A 19,938-nucleotide genomic window follows, 5' to 3' on the forward strand; every position below is an offset into this window, starting at 1 on the left:
CTCTAGGTTCATCATTGCAACTGACCTATCAGGTTGATGGAAAAGGACCAGAAACACTTTGAGCAAGGAATTTAAACCAGGTATTTGTTACCACTTGAGCTAAAGAGCTGTTGCATTGTATAAAAACAAGTCAATTATTTCATCTCACCACATGTTTACAGACATCTTTAAACTGTCAAAACGGCCAAATGGCCACTAAATGCAAAAGGAATTGCACCCAAGACATTTTTGTTTGTCTGGTCATGGGTTAAGGATTTGAGCACGTTAAGCCCTCAAAAAGCCAATTAATTCGCCTGAATAATAACTAAATGCAAAATAGCAGGCTTCCTGTTGCGTTTTTCAAATTGCACCGCTCCCATTGAAAATATCAGAATAGTTACATTTTCACCACTTACGGTAAGAATTTGAGCATGTTAAATCCCTCAAAAAGCCAATTAATTTGCCTAAAAAATATTTTTTACACTTTCATTAGGGCCTCACTGTCTCTCAGTGCCTGTCAGTGCTCGGGCCCTAAATAAAATCACTTTAAAATCATATTTTTTACACATGTGTTTGTAAAATGTATAAATTGCATAAATATTTCCAAGCAGAATCTCTTGAATCTCCTAAATGACGCAGTAGCTCTTTAAAATGTATTTTGGTTCGGTACATTCTTGGAAAGGAACTCCACCTCCCAGAAAGCACTGCGGGTCAAAAGCGTACAGTAGAGGAGCATTCGAGGGGAATCGAACAGTCGACTCCTTCCAGGACCTTGAGGACGTGACAAACATAACGTGAGCAGCTACTTCAATAACTGTTTGTGTTTTCGTTTCGCGACGATAGGAATTAAAAGACATTTTAACCGACATTATCTTAATGTGCGAGGAGACAGGAAACATTACGTAGCTTTGCTGTGAACAGAAATAGCCGTTTGCTAACCTACAGTAGCCGCTAGCTAGCAACCGGTGTGTTATTGTGCTAACTAGCTTGTGTGTGTTTTTCCTCCACAGAACAATAACACGACATTACAAACATGCTGCTTCGCAAGGTGAGCCAGTCCTCCGCCCTATGTGGCTCCCTTCTCCGGATCCCTCCCGGCCTGTCTGGGTACGTATCTCTCAAAAGCGGCCGTCGTTAGCTTCCGGGCTAACATGACAGACTGTAGCGTATCAAAACAGAAACAGGGACTAATCTCGTTTTCTTGTCCGGACCACAGAGGTCATCGTCCGGCCAGGGCTGTGGCAGCGGTCCAAAGCTCCCGTCTCTACGCCAGCCAGGCTGCAGAGGTACAGTAACAGTAGCCTAAAGTCGGTGTTTACGCTTTAATTCGCATTTTAACAGTGTTTACTCTTAAATTCACATTCTGTCAGGGGTACGTGTTGCATTCTGGGGGGTTGTGATGATCCAGTGTCTTATCATTCGCCTTGTTTTGGTGATGGAGGTGTCAGGGTGACATAACGCCGTCATCCCCTCCCGCTGGAAGTGGGTGAAGGTTCACTGGTCACGTGACTCTGTTACCAAAGGTGTCACACGTGGGGGACGCCGGTATTTTCCAGGCAAGGGTTCAGCCATTCACACAGCTGCTGGAAGATGTCATATGTCAGTGCATGTCCCCAACTGACATAATTGGTATTAACTCATAAACTTTATTTGTGTAGCACTTATCAAAGGGCAAGTTTACAAAGTGCTTCACAAACATTGAGATGGAGAAATGACGCACACAAAGACATAGGAAGTTCATGTACAAGCCAAATTATAAAACTGAGTCTTTAAAGTAGTTTTAATGGAGGTCAATTAGGCAGCGTGTCTGATTCCCAGTGGAAAGTTATTCCATAGTCGTGGGACCTCACAGAAAAGACTCTACCCTTAGTTTCACGCTTCACTCGGGGAACAATGAGATGACCTTAGATAACACGCAGGTGAGTACAGGATTAGAAGGTCACTGCCATAAGACGATGCACTGCCACTAAGAGATTTAAAAAACTGGCAATTAAATTGTTTAGAATCAATTCTGAGCGTGACAGGTAGCCAGAGCAGTGAGGGGGTGATGTGCTCATGCTTTTAGGTTTTAACTGCGGTATTTTTAACAAGTTGGAGAATTTTATGATAACAATTTTTGTTTATTTTTTAAACGTGTCGTTCTTCGCTGTTTCATATCTGTTTAATTTCTTCAGTATAAACATCAGGTGACTCTATGGACTCAGCCTAACTCATGAGATTATTTCCTCTGTGTTAACTTGTAACACCAGTCTCCAGAAACTCCTGCAGGATAAACTGGAAAAACCAAAAAGGCATCAAACAACCTTCTGTAAACGAAACTAGTCCCACTAGAATGTTCATTCAGTTTTAGATGAGCACATAGATGGTTAAGCTCCGTGCCTTAGTCTTGTCATGGCAGGTGTGTGTGATGACAATGTTTTATAAGTGCATCTTTAAAAAATATAAGTCTAATCGTCATAAATACACAGGTATTTATTATATTTAAGGCTCTGAATTTAAATTGCTTTGTTCTCACTATGACTCAAATGAAGCTGAACCGCTCAGCTGAGACTTTCTCGGGATGTTTGATTCTCTTGAGTCAACAGGACTTATACTTTTGTATTATACTTTTGACAAACACAATTATATAATAGGCTAACTCCAAGGTGTCAGTTCATGTCAACAGTGAATCATATCTTGATGATCATCTCAGGGCTCAACATGGCAAAGTACACAGTAAAATGAAAGTTTGTTTTGCCAGCGTAAAGAAACACAAGACTTACTGTAAAATACGTTTGTTATCTCATCAACCTGACAGGTATCTGTTTAGTTAGGCAGCATGTGCAATGGACAGGGTTCTTTTATGTGTTTATTTTTTTAGTTGTTGAGATGACCTCTGTGAAACTTCATTGTCTTTTAATCTGTTTTGCTTGTTTCTCTTCAGGCTGTGATAGAGAAGACAGCCGCAGTCGGAACTGATGCTGCCACTAAAGTGGAAAAGAAGATTGTTTCTCAGGTATTTTATTTTATTATTATATTTTGAATGATTATGTATTTTAAAGAGTATTTAACATTTAGTCTTTGTGGACACACAAATCTTAATTGAACATTGAGAGTTAAATCTTCTGTGGAATTCTTGAGCTGCTGAAGATAAGTGTCTTTAATGATGTGTTCCTGTTTATCTGGAGCCCCAACACACATTCTTGTTGGTGACGCAACTCTCTTTCATACTAACACTTCCACACTATTCCACTGGGCCATTCTTTACAGGAATCCAAATCATTTGCTGTCAACATTTTCAAGGGGCAGATCGCCACTGCCCAAGTGTTTCCATACCCGTCAGGTAAATCAGAGGATGTTCATGTTAACATCTTTTTTAAAAGATAGCAGCAATTTATAAATATCTCTGTATACCTGAAAAAAAACTGAAGTGTAATAACTATGATCTGTGCCGTAGCCCTCAATGAGGAGCAGGAGCAGTTCCTCATGGAGCTTGTGGGTCCCGTCGCCAAATTTTTCGAGGTAAATTTGAAAGCTCATAGATAAGTTTGTGTGATCACATGCTTAACAACCCTCTGACTCACCCCTCACCTTGTGTGTTTGTTCTCCCTGTGAACAGGAGGTGAACGATGCAGCAAAGAATGACGCCTTGGAGAAGGTGGAGGATCACACCATGGAGGGCCTGAAGGAGATGGGCGCCTTTGGCCTGCAGGTGCCAGCTGACCTGAATGGCCTCGGCCTCTCAAACACACAGGTACCGTCTGCTCGTATGACTTATGGCTATTTGCTCTGTTACACTCCCACATGAGTAAATATTGTGCCTGATAGAGATATTAACTGGCGTGAGCTGTGTGTCTAATGTGATAATATCCATCTGTGCATCAGTATGCCCGGTTAGTCGAGATCGTCGGCAGTCACGACCTGGGCGTTGGCATCACTCTGGGCGCCCACCAGTCCATCGGCTTCAAGGGCATTCTGCTTTTTGGGAATCCAGCCCAGAAGCAGAAGTACCTGCCTAAACTCGCAACAGGTATGATTCCTATTGTTATTGTCAAACCCTCGACAAAGAAATGTTACTGAGGCTTAATATCTGACAGTTTAACCATTATCTTAATTATTCTATCCCCTGGAGGAAAGATTGAGAGCTGCTTTTCCTTTCTGTTTTGTGCATGATTGACATTGCTTGTGTTTATTTGTCCTTGCAGGCGAGCATATAGCGGCCTTCTGTCTGACTGAACCAGCCAGTGGCTCTGACGCCGCCTCTATCAAGACCACCGCCATCCAGTCCCCCTGCGGAGAATATTTCACACTCAGTGGAAGCAAGATCTGGATCAGGTGAGGAAACAGGCTCTTGTTACTTTCACCACAAGGGGGCAGCACTGTAAAAGGATGTCATGGCTGGAAGCTGATGTGGAGCTTTGCTTTAAACAATTTCACTTTTCAGTAATGGAGGCCTGGCTGAGATCTTCACAGTGTTCGCCAAGACGCCCATGAAGGATCCCAAAACTGGCGAGATGAAGGACAAGATCTCAGCCTTCGTCGTGGAGAGGAGCTTTGGAGGAGTGACACAGTGAGCATGGTTCTCCGTTTGTCCCAAAGCTCTGATTGTTGTCATTTTTTTTATCTTAATAAATCGTTTCTCGCCTTTGACCCGCAGTGGCCCCCCAGAGAAGAAGATGGGCATCAAGGCGTCCAACACGGCCGAGGTCTACTTCGATAATGTCCGCGTGCCCGCCGACTGTTTGCTCGGCGAGGTCGGTGGAGGTTTCAAGGTCGCCATGAACATCCTGAACAACGGGCGCTTCGGCATGGCGGCCGCCCTCTGTGGCACCATGAAGGGAGTCATCACCAAAGCTGTGAGTAGACGACAGGCAGCACAATATATGCAGACAGGAAGGGAAGTGAGGTGGTGTGAAGTGTGTCAGCAGAGGAGGATCATGGCTTATTGCACGTGCTGCATCAATTCTCATCTGTATTGTCTGTGTTACACCCCCTCTTTCACTCGCATGTATTTCTTTCGTTGTGGGTTTGTGGGAAATTCCCCAGCTTGTAGCTAAGTATGACCTTTTTTTCTGCTCTGCAACTTCCTGCTGAGTTAACTGGCGGCAAACATTCACATCTGTCAAATGTGTCTTTGACAGCTTTATTACAGAAGTACAGAAAAAGAAAACTACTGTGTATTTGATCATTTTGAATCCTTCGTATTGAACTTGTTATACTGATGCATAGAAAAAAATTCATACGATGTAATCTCTGTCCTCAGTATATTTTATTAGCTGAGCGGCAGAAGCATATGATCTTATGTGCTACAGTAAGAGGAATGACCTGTTATCTAAGGTGAAGCTACAGCCTGTAACTGTGATTTCATTACTGACAGTAAAGCATCATTTCCCCTCTTCACATCAGGTGGACCACGCAGCCAACAGAACCCAGTTTGGGAGCAAGATCCACAACTACGGAGCCATCCAGGAGAAGCTGGCGCGCATGGCGATGCTGGAATATGTGACTGAGGTCGGAGTTACTAACAGTGCTTTTACTTCCCCTTTTTTATCAAAGTCAACTAATTTAACAGAGATGTTTAATTTCAGTTCACATTAACTACATGCACCTGCTCAAGAGAAATATACTAAACACAGATGTATTTGTCATTGCAAAATATGTAAAAGGTACAGTCTGTTTATTAAATCAATATTCATGCGTTATTCCCTAAATATTTAAATTACAAATTGGAAAATCCCCCAGAGTTAGTGTTAAAGAAGAAAAACGAATCCCCTAGATCTGCCCTTTCAATTTGCTTCCAGATTTAATGGGAACTTCGCAGGCCTCCAGAGAGTTTGGTAGTAATTGGTTTAGTAGTTTTTGTGTAACACTGCTGGAAAATGGAGCAAAAAATTTACCAACAAAGAGACAAGTGAAAACATAACTGACATTGCATCCTCTGGGTTTGTTTGTTTTTTGCAGTCGATGGCCTACATGATCAGTGGCAACATGGACAGCGGAGCGTCTGAGTTCCAGATTGAAGCTGCCATCAGCAAGATCTTTGCTTCTGTAAGAGCTTTCACAGCACAACACTCTCATTGGTTTAACAGGAAGAGATGGTGGGGGTGATACTATTTGTCAAGGGGCCCGGGTGTATGTGCTTAATTGCTTTTATATCTATCTCCTGTAGTAATCAGCGAAGATTTATATTTCTATTAATGTTAATTCTATTTTAGTACTCTGGCGAAAATGCCACATCTCTAATAACAGCTATAATCTTCCTCATTCTGTGGAAAACTGAAGAAACGAGGGGGAAGTGGGAAGTTTCAAAACTTGTGTACCGAATTGATATAATTGTGTATTTGTCAAAGCTAAAACTTCTCCCCCTCCAACTGTGACAGGAAGCGGCGTGGACCGTGACTGACGAGTGTATTCAGGTCATGGGCGGCATGGGCTTCATGAAGGTGAGTGCTCAGTCTACATCCTGCTACATATACATCAGACAGCAAAGTCAAGAAGGCGCCGATTGGAAGCAGCTACTTCTCTATACAGCTCACAGAAAGCAAACACAATGATTTAATAGAACAGTTGACTTGAAGTATTTTTGTTATATCTGTGCATTTTTTTACAAAAGCAATGTGTGAATCAGTAGCAACGTTTTCTTTAATTTGATGAACTCAACATTGGCAAAAAACATATGAGAACTACAAGCATGTAGACTACTACGAGTACATTGTTATAGTCATGGGAACATTAGAATATGCTCTTATTTTACCAGTCTGGTGTTGAGTAGTGTTGTTGCTGCGCGCAAGATGATAAAAATATACAAAATCATTAAATAATCGTTTTCTCAGGTAAGCACCCAAGACCAAAGCGTGCACGAAGTAGCCAAAGATATGTGGGTGATGTGAAGTTATGGAAACAAGATTGTCGCTGTTCTTAAAATAAACCAAACCATGCAGGGGCCACTTCTAGAGCAGACGTGCAGCACAGTGGAAACTTTGCCCCATAATGAAACAACATTCAGAGGTGGCAACCCTGGTACAGATTGTTCTCTGCAAACACTTACACAGAGCAGGAAAAATAACCAGCACAATTAAATGCAATTTAGTTTAAAAACAGAACAATTTACAAACTCACAGGGTCACTGAAAACTTCAACAGAGCAAGAGAACGTTTTACGTTTAAGATTTAAGCTGCAGATGATTCTGCTACCTTCATGCTTTTGCAAGATAAGTGTGACATCAGTTGTGGGCCATGATCTGTATAAAAGGAAGAGGTTAAGATACTGTGATACCAACATGATATGATAAGTTCTGCTCCAAGTTAACATTTTGACACAGAGTTTCATTTCACCAGGGAAGACGAGTCAGATACATTTTCATTTCTGCTCCTCTGGACAGAATATATCATCTTTGCCGCCTGAAATACAAACGTTGCCTTATTGACTGTTTGCAACTGCAGCTCCACCAGCTTCTTTAACCTGCATGCATCAGAATGTCATGTATGCGTAAGATACGTTTTAATATAGATAATAAGCAGGGTTTGTCTGCAGAATGAATTAAAGATTGCAGTGCAGAGTTCTCTCTAGTTCAATGCAGCATGTTTGTAGAATTAGACTCCATCCATACTACTATGTTGTAGCTTTTAAACTCATTACTGTTAACGGCTGCTGCACACTAGGGTCGAAAACCGAATTTTGAAAATGGCTCCGTTATAGTTTTTCAATGGAAATGCTTAACACTCATGTGGTCAGAGATTGTTTCTATTTTAAGAAAAAAAAAAATATCTGAACGTATATGGCCTTAAATTATGGGTTAAATGTGATCGTTGCTGCTGAATTGTGCACAGGATTTGGTTGAAAGAGAAATGTTAATGTCTGAGTCTGTTTCTGAAGGATTGTGGAGTGGAGCGAGTGATGAGGGACCTGAGAATCTTCAGAATCTTTGAGGGAACCAACGACATCCTGAGGCTCTTTGTCGCCCTCAATGGATTCCAGGTAACTTGAAACCCCTTTTGTTGGACTGGTTTGTTGTTGGTTTTTTCACCCTGCAGACTCAGCTGTGGTGATCTGTGTGGAAAAACACAGATGTTCTGTTTAGAGGAAGTGATCTCTGTCATCTAAGACTCTTAACCCTCTTACTTCCTATGCAAGACGCCGCCGCGTCTCGTAACAAGGCGCAGCTTCCTTTTTTCTTATTTAACACCAAGCGTCTGTGTTAAACTTGTGTTTCCTAATGCTCAGTGCCTTTTCATTCTCTTCCCCTATATTTCTTAAAAAGAGAGCACAGGGACAATCTCAGTTTATTCTGAGGAGAGGAAGGGACGGTTCCTTACCATGAAAATATGACTCAAAAAGTTGCTGGAATCAGTATCACTTACTCAAATGAAAGGATCCTAATCTGTTAGTTGAAAACTGCAAATCTGGCAACACTGACACCATTTTTTTCTATTCAAAATTGTGGATTATCCTGTAAACATGAGAAGTAGATTTGAGGAGTTATACGACGGAGAATGGCATCTCTGTCACGCCATAGAGCTCACAGAACCCCTCCTTGTGACCTTGAACAGGGAAAGAAGATGCAGGACAGATGCCAACGTAATATTTTTGCTATTGGACTGGTGACAACAATCCGCCAGGGTAAACATCCCTGCCAGAGTTATTTATGATAATCAAACATAAGCTATAACCTTATACGGATGCCAAAATATACCCATGGGAAGTTCTTACCTTGTGTTGCTTTAAATAACAAAAGAGAAAAGTGCACGTCTCATATATGCGGGTAAACAGGGAAACGATACAGGACGTTTCATTCCACAGTGTATCATGGAATATCATTTTATTTTTTAAAGATCCTTTCAAGATACTTCTCGTCTTGCTTTCGATTTGAACATTAGATATCTGTGACATTATAAAGGTAAACAGCTTGAATCAATTTCCCTCCCTGTTGATTTATCTCCTGCTTCCCTTTTTGCTTCCTTCTAGAATGCTGGGAACCAGTTGAAGAGTTTGCAGAAGGCCCTGAAGAACCCGCTTGGCAATGCTGGGTTTCTCGCGGGAGAAATCTCCAAGAGAGCCAAAAGGTTGCCACACACACACACACACACAAACAGACACACATACAAACACACTTCACTTTCTTTGTCTCTTCTATGCGGGGGAGAGAGCAAACCTGCTTTCGCTGTAAAAGGAGATGGAGTCCTTCTCTAGGGTTCATGACAGAATTGACCTGACTGCTCATCAGCGGGTATTTTCTCTCCTGTCATACAAAAAGTTCACATTTCCAGGATTTGGTTATATTTCATATTCAATTTCTCCTTCTAAGAATTGTGTGTAGCGCACATCGGCCACAGAAATCAGTCTTCACTTTTATGAGATGTGTGTATGTATATATATATATATATATAGTTTACATATAAAGGTGTCATAAATTCTTTACTCCATAACTTCCTAAAAATGACAACTTTAGTATCTGACAACACGTCATATTATAGCCCTTTAAGGGATTACCCCGAGCCTTTACAAACACCTCACATAGATTTCAGTCATCCATCTAATAATAATCGAATAAAGGACATAATTGTATAATGACGCATCGGTTTATGAGCAGTGTTTGAATACATCACACTCAACGGTCGTCATGTGGCTGAGAGGATTTCGTGCGGACACTGATGCCAACTGGCTGTTGAGCTGTTTCCACAACGTGTCTGTATGTTGATATAACACTGTCATCTTTTGATGTGTTTGTAGGAAGGCAGGTTTGGGCACAGGTCTGACTCTGCAGGGATCCGTGCACCCTGAGCTGGCACAGAGCGGTGAACTGGTACGTTACTGATTCAGCCATTGATGTGAGGGGTTTCCCTATAGCTAGCTTGGAAAGAGTGAGTGTGTGGGTGGGTATCCGAATGACTGTTTGTCGGGACAGAGTTTGTTTTCACTAATGGTATGATGTGTGTGTGTGTTTTCTCCCCTTTTATAGACAATTAAAGCCATCGAACAGTTCGGAGGTGTTGTTGAAGAGCTGCTTATCAAACATGGCAAGAAGATCATAGGTAAGTGTGTGTATGCATGCATGTGTGAAGGTGTGAAATGTTGTGGTCGTAAGGAAAATCCCCATCCGGTACATTTTTGCTGTCGGGGTAAAGTCATTTTTATGTTGTTGATTTTGTAATAATGAAATGAAAGAAGAATTCTGATTTGTCCACACAAACCTGCGCCGTACGTTGTCACAATCACATTCAATGATACGGTTTATTGCTAAAATGAAGAATCCTCTTGTCCTTTTAGGTGTGTTTGTTTTGTGATGAGTCAACTCAACGTGCATGTTCCTGTTTCAGATGAACAGTTTGTCCTAATGAGAGTCGCCGACTGCGCCATTGACCTTTACGCCATGGTGGTGGTCCTGTCCAGGTAGGAGTGAAATCCGATAAGAGAAGTTCTAAGGAGCAAGACATGATTAAACCATCTGTACATGTTTCACTTGTCTTCTTAGCTTAAGAGACGTTTCTTTCATTTCTTTGTCCTCTGCAGGGCTTCACGCTCTCTGAGTCAGGGTCAAGCCTCAGCTCAGCATGAGAAGATGCTGTGTGAGACCTGGTGTGTGGAGGTAAGACTGACGAGACCTGAAATGGTTTTAATTCCACATTTAGACTGATAGCTGTTTAGTGAACGTGAGGAAAAACAATCTAATATTAGTGCTACATTGCTTTGGCAACAGCTCTTGATAAATTAGTATTATTCCTTAACGCTTCCATTTGTCCCTCAGGCCCATGAGAGGATCATGCTTGGCACCAAGACCCTGCGATCCAGTGAGTCCAGACAGCTCTACAAGAACCTGCGGTCCATCTCAGCCGCCATGGTGGAGAACGGGGGAGTGGTGGCTCCTCACCCTCTGGGTTTCTAAACACACTACGCTGTGGTTTTCCTTTTTTTTTTTTTTACCCCGCCCCAATCTCAGCAGGCTCTTTTTCATTTGTGCCATCTTCTCTCACACTTGAACCAATTTCCACTCCTCATTGCTCCACGTTGATGGTTCATTATGTAAGGCTTTTATCCCAAGCGCCTTTGGACAATTTGCCTCTCAATCACACACACACACTCATGTACATAAGGCAAGAGCATGTTGTCTTGCTCAAGGGCACTGGCTTGTGGACAGGAGAAATTGGGTGGGGGGGTCAAAGCTCATGATCCCCTCTGTACGAGTAAGCATTCATGTAGTGAGATACACTTGAACCTCATAGTTTTTATAGAATAATCATTATTTTAATCTTTGGTTTGGTCCAGCACTCTGCAGCTGCTTTCAGACCGGTACTAAGGGCCAGACATTTTCCTGATATTTCCCCGGGGGGGTGGGGGGGGTGTTGTACATGAGAAAGTCTGATTCAGTCCAGACTTTTTCTTTAACTTTTCCTGGCAGCCCCTTTGGAAAATGTCTGGAAAATGTCTGAGTGAGCCCACGTGAGAAAACAGCAGGAAGATGTCTTTAAGAGCGAGTATCGTGTAGAGGATGTTTCTATCACGCAAAGGACGCAAACTTTTAAGAACATGCTGATGAAGATGTGAACTTGGAAAGACCATGGGAGCTTTTGGCGATGAGGGTCATAACAGATCTCGATGTGCTGTAAACGAAAACAGCGGATTGCCAACAGTCATGTCCAGCCTCCTTCACGCTCTTCCCAGGTGCCACACCTTGCCTGAATGTTCCTGATATTCTCCTGTTGTTGTCAACGCTGCGTTCTCCATACGTCTGATCTGGATTGTCATCAGTTCTTGGCCCTACCTTAACGATGCGACTAAACTGTCTTACTCGTCATTGAGTTTCCCGTCCAGCGGCCATGCTGTTGACATGGCAAATACACTTGAACTCAACCGTTGGCATTTTGGCACCTTGAGGCAACGAAACCCAAAGGTGTGATTAACCAACAAAAGCTTGTCTGAAGTCAGTGGTGACTGTTTAATCTGGTGAGACATGAAACTAACGGTGTTATATTTGTGTGAATCCTAGATGAATTAATGCATAAGAACAATGCAACTTTGAGATTAGAGGTCAGTTAACAGGAAGCTTTGAACAAATCTGTTTTACTGTAAACTCGACGGGGCTTTTAAAGATCAAACTCAGCCTTTTGAATGTGTACACTTTTGTCTGCGTTGTGTTGAGATGTACATACAGTGTAATAGTTCATGTACTTTAATGGTCTTCTGCACGCTAGAGAAGCCTTTGCCTTACAAACCGGTCCACAGATGCTGTTTGAAGTTCCTGTTATGACTTGAGGATAGCTTCACTTTCCAAAGTGCAAGAGTGTACGTTCCTCTGCTGAAGGTGACCGGTATCATTAACTGTAAATAGTGATCTGCTGCAGCTCAAACTGTATCTGCTCAGGATCCACGCAACCTCAAGGGATCTGCTCTGTGTTTGTGTTGTGACAGAGCTGCTGTTTGATATGAACACATGCAGCCGATGATTGACAAGAGGAGTTGGGATGTTTGTGCAGATCTGCTTTGTGGTGAAACGCACTTCTATTGGGATTAATAAATAAACTGACCATTACTCTGACGTCTGTGTGGATTCTGATTTATCTTTACTGAACATGTCTTTTGTTTGGCCTTTCCCTGAACTGAGATATCGTTCTGGTTCTTTTAACTCATTGTCATATCAGCGGATGTGGCTTTAACAGAGAAAACGACATTGACTTTTAAGCTGTTCTTTTAAACCTGTAATAGCGTATTAAATATCGAACCTCAAAACCTCAAAACAAAAAAATCAAAGCAATATTTTCGCCCGTAAGCTCCTTCCCGCCAGACGTACTTCCTGTTTCTTCAGTATTTATTATTATCTGCAACATTTGCTTTCACTTCTGCAGCCCCTGACTCTTCCAGCCCCAACACTCACTTTACAGGAATACCAGTAAGTGCTCTGCCACCACATGGCTGCTGGGGCATCTGTGCAGCCGTGAACTTGAAAACAGGAACTCCCTCCTCCTGCACTTTTTCACACTTGCTAAGTGTCGCTGCTACGAGAAGGAGATGCTGAGCCACTGCTTCAGGAGCCGTGTGGTTAAAAGGTTGAGAATTCCCCCCCACGTCTGACTATAGGTGTGCGTGACAGACTCTGCAACTCAGCCCCAAAATGAACGAGGTGCCAGAACGTCTGCCGTGTGTGGGAAATGGAAATATTTAAGCGGATCAAGGCCATTCGACTTAAACTTTCTCTTTTTTAATATGTACAAGGTAAAGAACACATGGAAACAACATTATCCTCCATCCAGTTCAAATGAGGCAGGACTGTTTGTAGCCAAGAGGTCTGAGAGTTTGAGGTTTAAATCCCTGGACTAGCCAAGGTAAATTCACAGTGAGAGATCTCAGCACCTGAACCACACTGTGCTCTGCCGTCAGTCCACATGTTGTGCTTGTGATTCGTCAAAACATCCATGTTGCTGCACGTCCTGGTTTGAATGTTCTCCTCATGAAGTCCCAGGAGATTCCACGAGGCCCTGAGAAAACCAGCCACTTCTCCAAATGTCCCCTGGGCCACTCAGGAGCCCGGCAGTGACCTGCTTGTTCCCCCCCCCCCCCCCCCATTTCAGGCATTGTCTGCATCACCCTGATATGAGTGGGAGTCATGAGAGGAACTCCTGACTGACACTGGCCTCATTTCTTCCTCCTCTTCCTCCTCCTCCTCCTTCTCTGGCAGTTGTGGAAGCTCTTGGGAGATGATCGTCTGGGCTGTGAGGGTTCGCTCCCTGTGGGGGGGGGGGGAAGAACATGAAGTTACACAACCAGTTCAGGGATCGAATTGTGTGGTGTTTTTTGTTGTGTGGCAAGATGCGAAGCACTAAAAGGGGAAGTGTTGTCTGTTTGTGGTTTCATTCTAAATAGCATGTGGCAGGACTCCTTTATTTATGTTGTAGTAGTCACAGTAATATTGAGCCTCATGCTAATAACCTAGTTCTGCATGTTTTGGTCAAATAAGTCACGTTGTCTTGTGTTTACTCGTCCTTCACTTTGAACAAGGGACGATTTTACACTCCATTACCCTAAGTCAGTATTTCCCCTGTAAAGTTTTGCTTACTCTGTTCACGACCATTACAGTAATCTCTGCTAAATGAATGTACTGTTTATAAAATCTTGATAAATGATCTACGTACTGTTTTGCTGACGATTGAGAAGATTGATTACACCACTGACACTCTGTGTTTAATATAAAATGACATCAAGAGTTTTAAATGATCTTGTTTTATCATATCATAGATCTCAGAGTCACTGCTCCTGGTCAAGATGTTCTCCGGCACACAACCTGCAAACTGGTGTATCGCATAGTTTTTGTAGAAGTGCTCGTGCATCTGTGGATTTGTTTACAATGTGTAACTTAAACCTGGGCACATTAAGAAGGTTGTCGATTGTGTTTTTGTCATTAGGGGAAAAAGGTGAAAAAGGCGATTTAAAAATTATCTTAATAACACAATTAAAATGTATTAAAAAATATGTATCACTGACTGATTTCTATCCTGAAGATTTTGATAACCTTTGATTGTTTCTACACTAACATGACTCAAAACATTGCAATTACAATCAACTTTATGTGTGTGGCCCCAAATCACAACATGCATGACCTCAAGGCCCTTTAGACATTAAGGACGAGACCCTACAATTTCAATAAGACTGTGCACTTTTGCCACCGAGAGAAGTAACTCCCCTTTACGCATCTGCCTCGACCGGTTGGGGTAAGAGGAGAGGTGGGAGGGAAAGCTACTCCAAAGTTACTCATAACGATTATAATCCAAAGTATTAGTAACTTTACTGAACTTTTATATGAGAAAAAGACTAGAAGTGAGCACTAACCTGTAGGGGTCGTGTCGCGCTCTGTGGTAGGGGGGCAACCAGCTGCCTCGCACCGTCCAGCCCAGGACAGTCTTCAGGTACCGGGAGCAGCAGGGGAACCTGCGGCTCATCTTCTCCAGGAGTTCCTCTTTGCGCAAACCGTAAACAATTGGCGCGACGCACTGCGCCAGGCTGAAGAAGGCGAAGGTGACCACCGCGGACAACTCTCGAGTCTGCGTCTGGATCAGTTTCTGCTTGTGCAGCGTCGCCAGCACGAAGCTCACGAAGCTGGGGAGGATGTACACGGCCAGCTGGCTGCCGTGCAGGGCGATGGTCCGACACCCGGCACGGTTGTGCCGATTGAGCACCCCTAACCTCCGCCCCTCCACCAGTATGCGCACGTAGCTGTACAGAATCAGCATCGTGCACAGCCCGATGAACAGCACCTTCTGCAGGCCGCCTCTCCTCAGCTGCTCCGGGCCACACCTCCCTTGGTGGTCGTCCTCCGGGCTCGGCTGGAGGAGCAGGCTGAGGGGGATGACCAGCGCCACCAGCCAGGTGAGCACGCCCAGCAGCCAGGGCCAGTGCCCCGCGGTGCAGGTGTCGGCGTAGCGCATCGGGTGGCACACGGCGCAGTAGCGATCCAGCGCCATCACCGTGAGCGTCAGGAGGATGCAGGAGGCGCTGGAGATCAGGACGGTCACCATGAGCAGGCAGGCGGTGCGCCCCGGCCGTGCGTCCAGGTGCACCTGCGAGTAGAAGACGCTGCTCATGCCCAGGTGGAGCAGGGCCGACACCAGCAGCTGGAAGACCAGCACGAAGCGCGCGCGAGTCCGGAGCCGCTCCTCACGCAGGATGGTCCAGTTGATGAGGAGGTTGAAGAAGAGGAGAACCGAGAAGGAGACGGTGGACACGTAGAAGCGCACACAGGTGTAGTCCCTCCCCGAGGCAGCTGCTCCTGTCTCCTCGGTGCTGTTCACTGACATGATCCCTCGGCTGGAGTTGGCTGGACTGATGAAGATGGACATGATGATGGTGGTGATGATGAAGATGATGATGAAGATGGGAAAGAGAGCTTATTCCCTGCATGATCCTCTCTCAATGCTCTCTCACTGAAGACTGAGTCAGAAACACCGCTGCTTACGTTTCTCTCTCTCGCTCTCTCTCTCTCTCTCTCTCTCTCTCTCTCTCTCTCTCTCTCTCTCTCTGTCTCCCTCTGTCTGTCGCTCGACTTTAAATGATATCTATTTCCGTGTTTATGACAAGAGACCAACCCATACCTGTACCTGAGCCCATTGCACCACCAAGCGGTCAGAGCAGGTGTTACAAGGGCAGGTGCATGTGTATGACACGAGGATATGTTTGTTTCCAAACACAATCATATATTAATATTCTATTCTATTCTACTCAACAATATCATATATCGTTTTTCTACGCCACATTCCATTCTCTTCTATTCTGTCATACTCTATTTAATTATATTATTTTAAATCATGTAAAATCTGACAGTACCCGAATGCAGCACCAACCTGTGGATAGAGGTTTCTTTTTCAAAATCGCAGGTACTAGATAATAACCTTGTTTTCTTTTTTTTTTTAAGTTGTTATCACTTCTTTACGTCCCTGTAGTGTTTACTCACTTGGCTCAGTATAATATAATAACGTGGTTGTGTTGCATCAATGTGAAGATCCTCATCCTGTCTGACGCTGCATTACGCTGTAGCTTTTCGCAGGAAACAAAACTGAACTTTTTCTTTTCAAACCCACACACACACGCGCACGCAAACACACGCACACACTCACACACTCGCACACACGCAGGGGCAGTAACGTTTCTTCACACGACTTCGCCTCGTTCACTGCGTTAGTCCCGGACCCACAAGGAAAGGTAAGAACACGTTTATTTCATCGGTTTGAGTCCCACTGCGGCTGAAGTGAACTTATTATCACTTAACTACACAGGTGCATCGCGGTTTGTTCTATATTGTGGGAAGTTGTTGAGACCACATCAGTTAGTTGTGTGTTCACTCTCAGTTCTTTTTTAAAACAGAGAAATGAGATCAAAACCGTTAATTAGCTCCAATCCTTTTTTATTAACCCTTTAACTCGACCACATGTGACTATTCTCACTTTGCTTTGTTCACCAGATTAATAAAGTTATTCTTTAAAAAAACAATGTGGTGGTTAAGGGCACTAAACCAACATTTAGACAGTTTATCCAAATCATTGATGTGAATTAATTATGAATGTACATTTTTAATTTGATAAAATACCTTTGCATCTATATGGAACGAGTGTGTATGAATGTATGAGACAACCCGTTTATTAAACATTATTAGCTTGAGCATGTGGTTTGAGCTCCTAGTTAGTTATGGCTAGCTAAATCTTTAGCTCCAAGTTAGCTAAACCAGCCACATCCCTTATTTGGCTAAGCTAGCCAGAACTTTAGCTCTAAATTAGCAAAACTAGCCCAAACTGTAGCTCTTAATTAGCATTTTCTGATTTCTGTTTTTTAATATGGTACTTTTTATATATTTAGTAGTTTTAAGTAGTGCATTCCTGCTCACACACAAACAGCAGTGAAAAGCCAACCTCCTTGGCCGGGGTAATAATAATTCAATGGAGCATGAGAAGGGGATCTAGGTCAATGAAGGATGACTCGGTGTTAGTAAGAGCTAATTCCTGAAGTTTGTGAAAGTATTTGGAAGATGGATGGATTTGAAACAAGATGGAGCATGTGTCTGCTCAATTGGGATGAGACCAAAAAAACTGAACAGGGGGAAAGAGTGAAGGCCAGCAGGGATGTGATCCTGCCATTTTGTCTCCCACCAGTTGAAGAGACTTCACTTTAATGCAAGAATACTATTAAAACTCAATAGTGCAAAAATATCAAGCTTCTGCATTATTACCCACAATGCCCTTGGGAAACCTGTTCAAACCACAAAAACACAATTTTCTCACAGTATGTTTGTGTCCCACACCAACCAAATGGGTCTGTGCAACACCTCATTTTAATAAAACACATGTGACATGTTGCAATAACAACTGCCAATCATCTGCCTTAGTGATATGAAACCGACACTCTGAGATCATTTTTATACTGGGACCAACTAGTTCCCACTTTCTGAATTTCCTACCCTGTGTCCTCCAGTCATGGCCGTCTACCAGCAGCCCGGTCCTTACCAGCAACCCGGTCCTTACCAGCCCATCAGCCCCACCCAGGTGGTGTCAGTGACCACCACCCACACCCAACGCCACGGGACATGGAGCTCCAGCGTCTGCGATTGCTGCGGCGACATGGGCACCTGTAAGTTTCTTCTTGCGGTCTTTTTTGTGGCGTTGCATGCTGAGATGTTTCCATTCTTCCAGTTTCACATGCGTCGAATTGTGTTATAAATGTCATCAACACGCCCACTCGCTCTTTGTGAGTTTAACGCACACTTTCCTGCTGTATTCTCGTATTTGCGTCCTCTCTGTTAGGAAAAATGTCTGCTGCTAAATGTCATTAATTCTTCTCTCTCCCTTCTTGGTTCTGAAGGTTGCTATGGGCTCTGTTGTTTCCCCTGCATGCAGTGTGAGACGGCCAGTATGCATGGCTGGTGCTGCGCCATGCCCCTCCTGGACGTCTGCTGTATCGTGTCCTGCCTCCTGCGTTCCTCCATCCGAGAGCGCCACGGCATCCACGTAAGACTGGTTTGAATGTGGGGAGGGTGATTTTAAAATGTTGTATTTTAATACCCTTGCCACACATATATCGTATTTATCTTTTATTTGCAATTTTGCATTAAATTTGTTTTAATAGTGAGGATAGCTGTTGTGTATATAGGGATTCGAAATCAGAGCATTCAATTATTGTGAAAGCCAAACAAACACCGCAGCTCAAACAGACTTGAGCTTAAATACACAAACTGAAGGCCGGTTAGAAACCAGATCCGTGTAATCCTGTCCCACGTGGGGATTTTATTACATCGGAAACTTTCACTTCAACTGGGAGATGAAAAGATTAGAATTTGGTGATTAAAGGTTGAAAACCAAACAGAGAAACTATCCCTACTGTGCCAGACTGAAGAAGAATTAGTAGTTTCTGGTTTAGTTTCTCTCTGAAGCTAATGCCTCTTATGCCGCGCGGGATAACTAGTTTATGAACTGGAGTTTATCAGATGAGGGGCTTGAGAATGACAAGGGTTTGGACGTTCTGATGAAGCAAACTGAGACAATGGGGATCAAGGCAATGGAGTCAACAGGACATTAAAGTTGGAACTTGGAACAAGTGTGTTTTCCTTCTTGCTGAATATCATAGTTTTCATCAAGTGGTGTTAAAAGGGTCTCAGTGATTATTCCATGTAAATCAGTCATTATGAATTTACACAGATCCATCCCCTTCCCCTTCTTTCCTCCTGCAGGGTTCTTGCTGCGGCGACTGCTGCGACCTCACCTGGTGCTACATGTGCGTGTGGTGCCAGATGCACCGAGAGCTGAAGGTCAGGGGCGGCGGGCCGGCCGGCGACACCATGGTCACCACGCAGGTCGTCAATATATAGGATGAAACCTCCGGGAATATGGCGCCAAGTCATAATAGCTGCATGCTCCTCTTCGTAGTTGTAGTGTTCTGTTATCAGTATTAGTTGGAAGATTAAGATGCAGCCGACAGATTCACGTTTGTTTTCAGCAGATGTTTTAAATCGGACCATTGTGAGTGACCGCGTTATATTCTGTGTTACTGACTGATATCACCCCCGTCCTTCACACTCTTTGCTGTTGCATTGTCTAACTTGTGTTAAAAGCAAAAATACAGTTTTTCTAATAAATGTTTTATACAGCTTTACAAAAGAAACGCCTTCTCCCTGAGTCACAATCGTCACTTCTGTCTTTATTCATGATGTAGAAATTGCACAAAATGTTGTCGACACACAAAGAGCTTTCACTGGGACTCTTGATTTTGTGAAACAGTAGAAAGAGATTGATGTGACCACTAAGTACAAGAGTCGGAGGAAGGGGGCAGAGAGACCACATCCTGCCCCTCCCCAGGTGGACATCTCAGGAAGTGGTGGTGCTGCTGCCTACACACTGCAGTGCCACCACATCGAGAAGCAGCCGTTAAAGAACCTGTTTGTTTCTCTGCAGACGATTAAGAGGTCTGCAGAAGTTTGTGAACTACAGAGAGAGAATGAGGAGGAAAAACCCT

At 43.5% G+C, this 19,938-nt stretch overlaps 3 protein-coding genes across 4 annotated transcripts; 2 read left to right on the plus strand and 1 right to left on the minus strand.

The window, feature by feature from the left end:
• Positions 1–677: 677 nt before the first annotated feature.
• Positions 678–12,490, plus strand: acadvl (acyl-CoA dehydrogenase very long chain). Its single transcript, XM_062384011.1, has 21 exons — positions 678–773; positions 990–1,086; positions 1,196–1,265; positions 2,903–2,974; positions 3,229–3,301; positions 3,416–3,480; positions 3,578–3,712; positions 3,844–3,988; positions 4,164–4,293; positions 4,403–4,528; positions 4,616–4,814; positions 5,365–5,469; positions 5,920–6,006; positions 6,339–6,401; positions 7,834–7,935; positions 8,923–9,020; positions 9,688–9,760; positions 9,917–9,989; positions 10,275–10,347; positions 10,468–10,543; positions 10,703–12,490. The coding sequence occupies exons 2-21, from the start codon at positions 1,013–1,015 to the stop codon at positions 10,838–10,840; spliced, it is 1,977 nt and encodes a 658-aa protein (XP_062239995.1). The 5' UTR covers positions 678–773; positions 990–1,012; the 3' UTR covers positions 10,841–12,490.
• A 644-nt stretch (positions 12,491–13,134) lies between these two features.
• zgc:194312 (uncharacterized protein LOC794943 homolog) lies at positions 13,135–16,484 on the minus strand. Of its 2 annotated transcripts, XM_062384211.1 has the most exons (3): positions 16,394–16,484; positions 14,776–15,765; positions 13,135–13,676 (listed from the first exon to the last, which is right to left on the minus strand). In XM_062384211.1, the coding sequence occupies exons 2-3, from the start codon at positions 15,738–15,740 to the stop codon at positions 13,517–13,519; spliced, it is 1,125 nt and encodes a 374-aa protein (XP_062240195.1). In that variant the 5' UTR covers positions 15,741–15,765; positions 16,394–16,484; the 3' UTR covers positions 13,135–13,516. The 2 variants fall into 2 exon arrangements, with proteins under 2 accessions (XP_062240195.1, XP_062240194.1); XM_062384210.1 differs by lacking the exon at positions 16,394–16,484 and having other exon boundaries at positions 14,776–16,386.
• Positions 16,485–16,499: 15 nt separating this feature from the next.
• ponzr1 (plac8 onzin related protein 1) lies at positions 16,500–19,587 on the plus strand. Its single transcript, XM_062384212.1, has 4 exons — positions 16,500–16,641; positions 17,905–18,060; positions 18,292–18,437; positions 19,157–19,587. The coding sequence occupies exons 2-4, from the start codon at positions 17,907–17,909 to the stop codon at positions 19,292–19,294; spliced, it is 438 nt and encodes a 145-aa protein (XP_062240196.1). The 5' UTR covers positions 16,500–16,641; positions 17,905–17,906; the 3' UTR covers positions 19,295–19,587.
• The last annotated feature ends 351 nt before the right edge of the window (positions 19,588–19,938 follow it).

This window comes from Platichthys flesus, chromosome 24 (assembly GCF_949316205.1).
Source record: "Platichthys flesus chromosome 24, fPlaFle2.1, whole genome shotgun sequence".
Classification (NCBI taxonomy): domain Eukaryota; kingdom Metazoa; phylum Chordata; class Actinopteri; order Pleuronectiformes; family Pleuronectidae; genus Platichthys; species Platichthys flesus.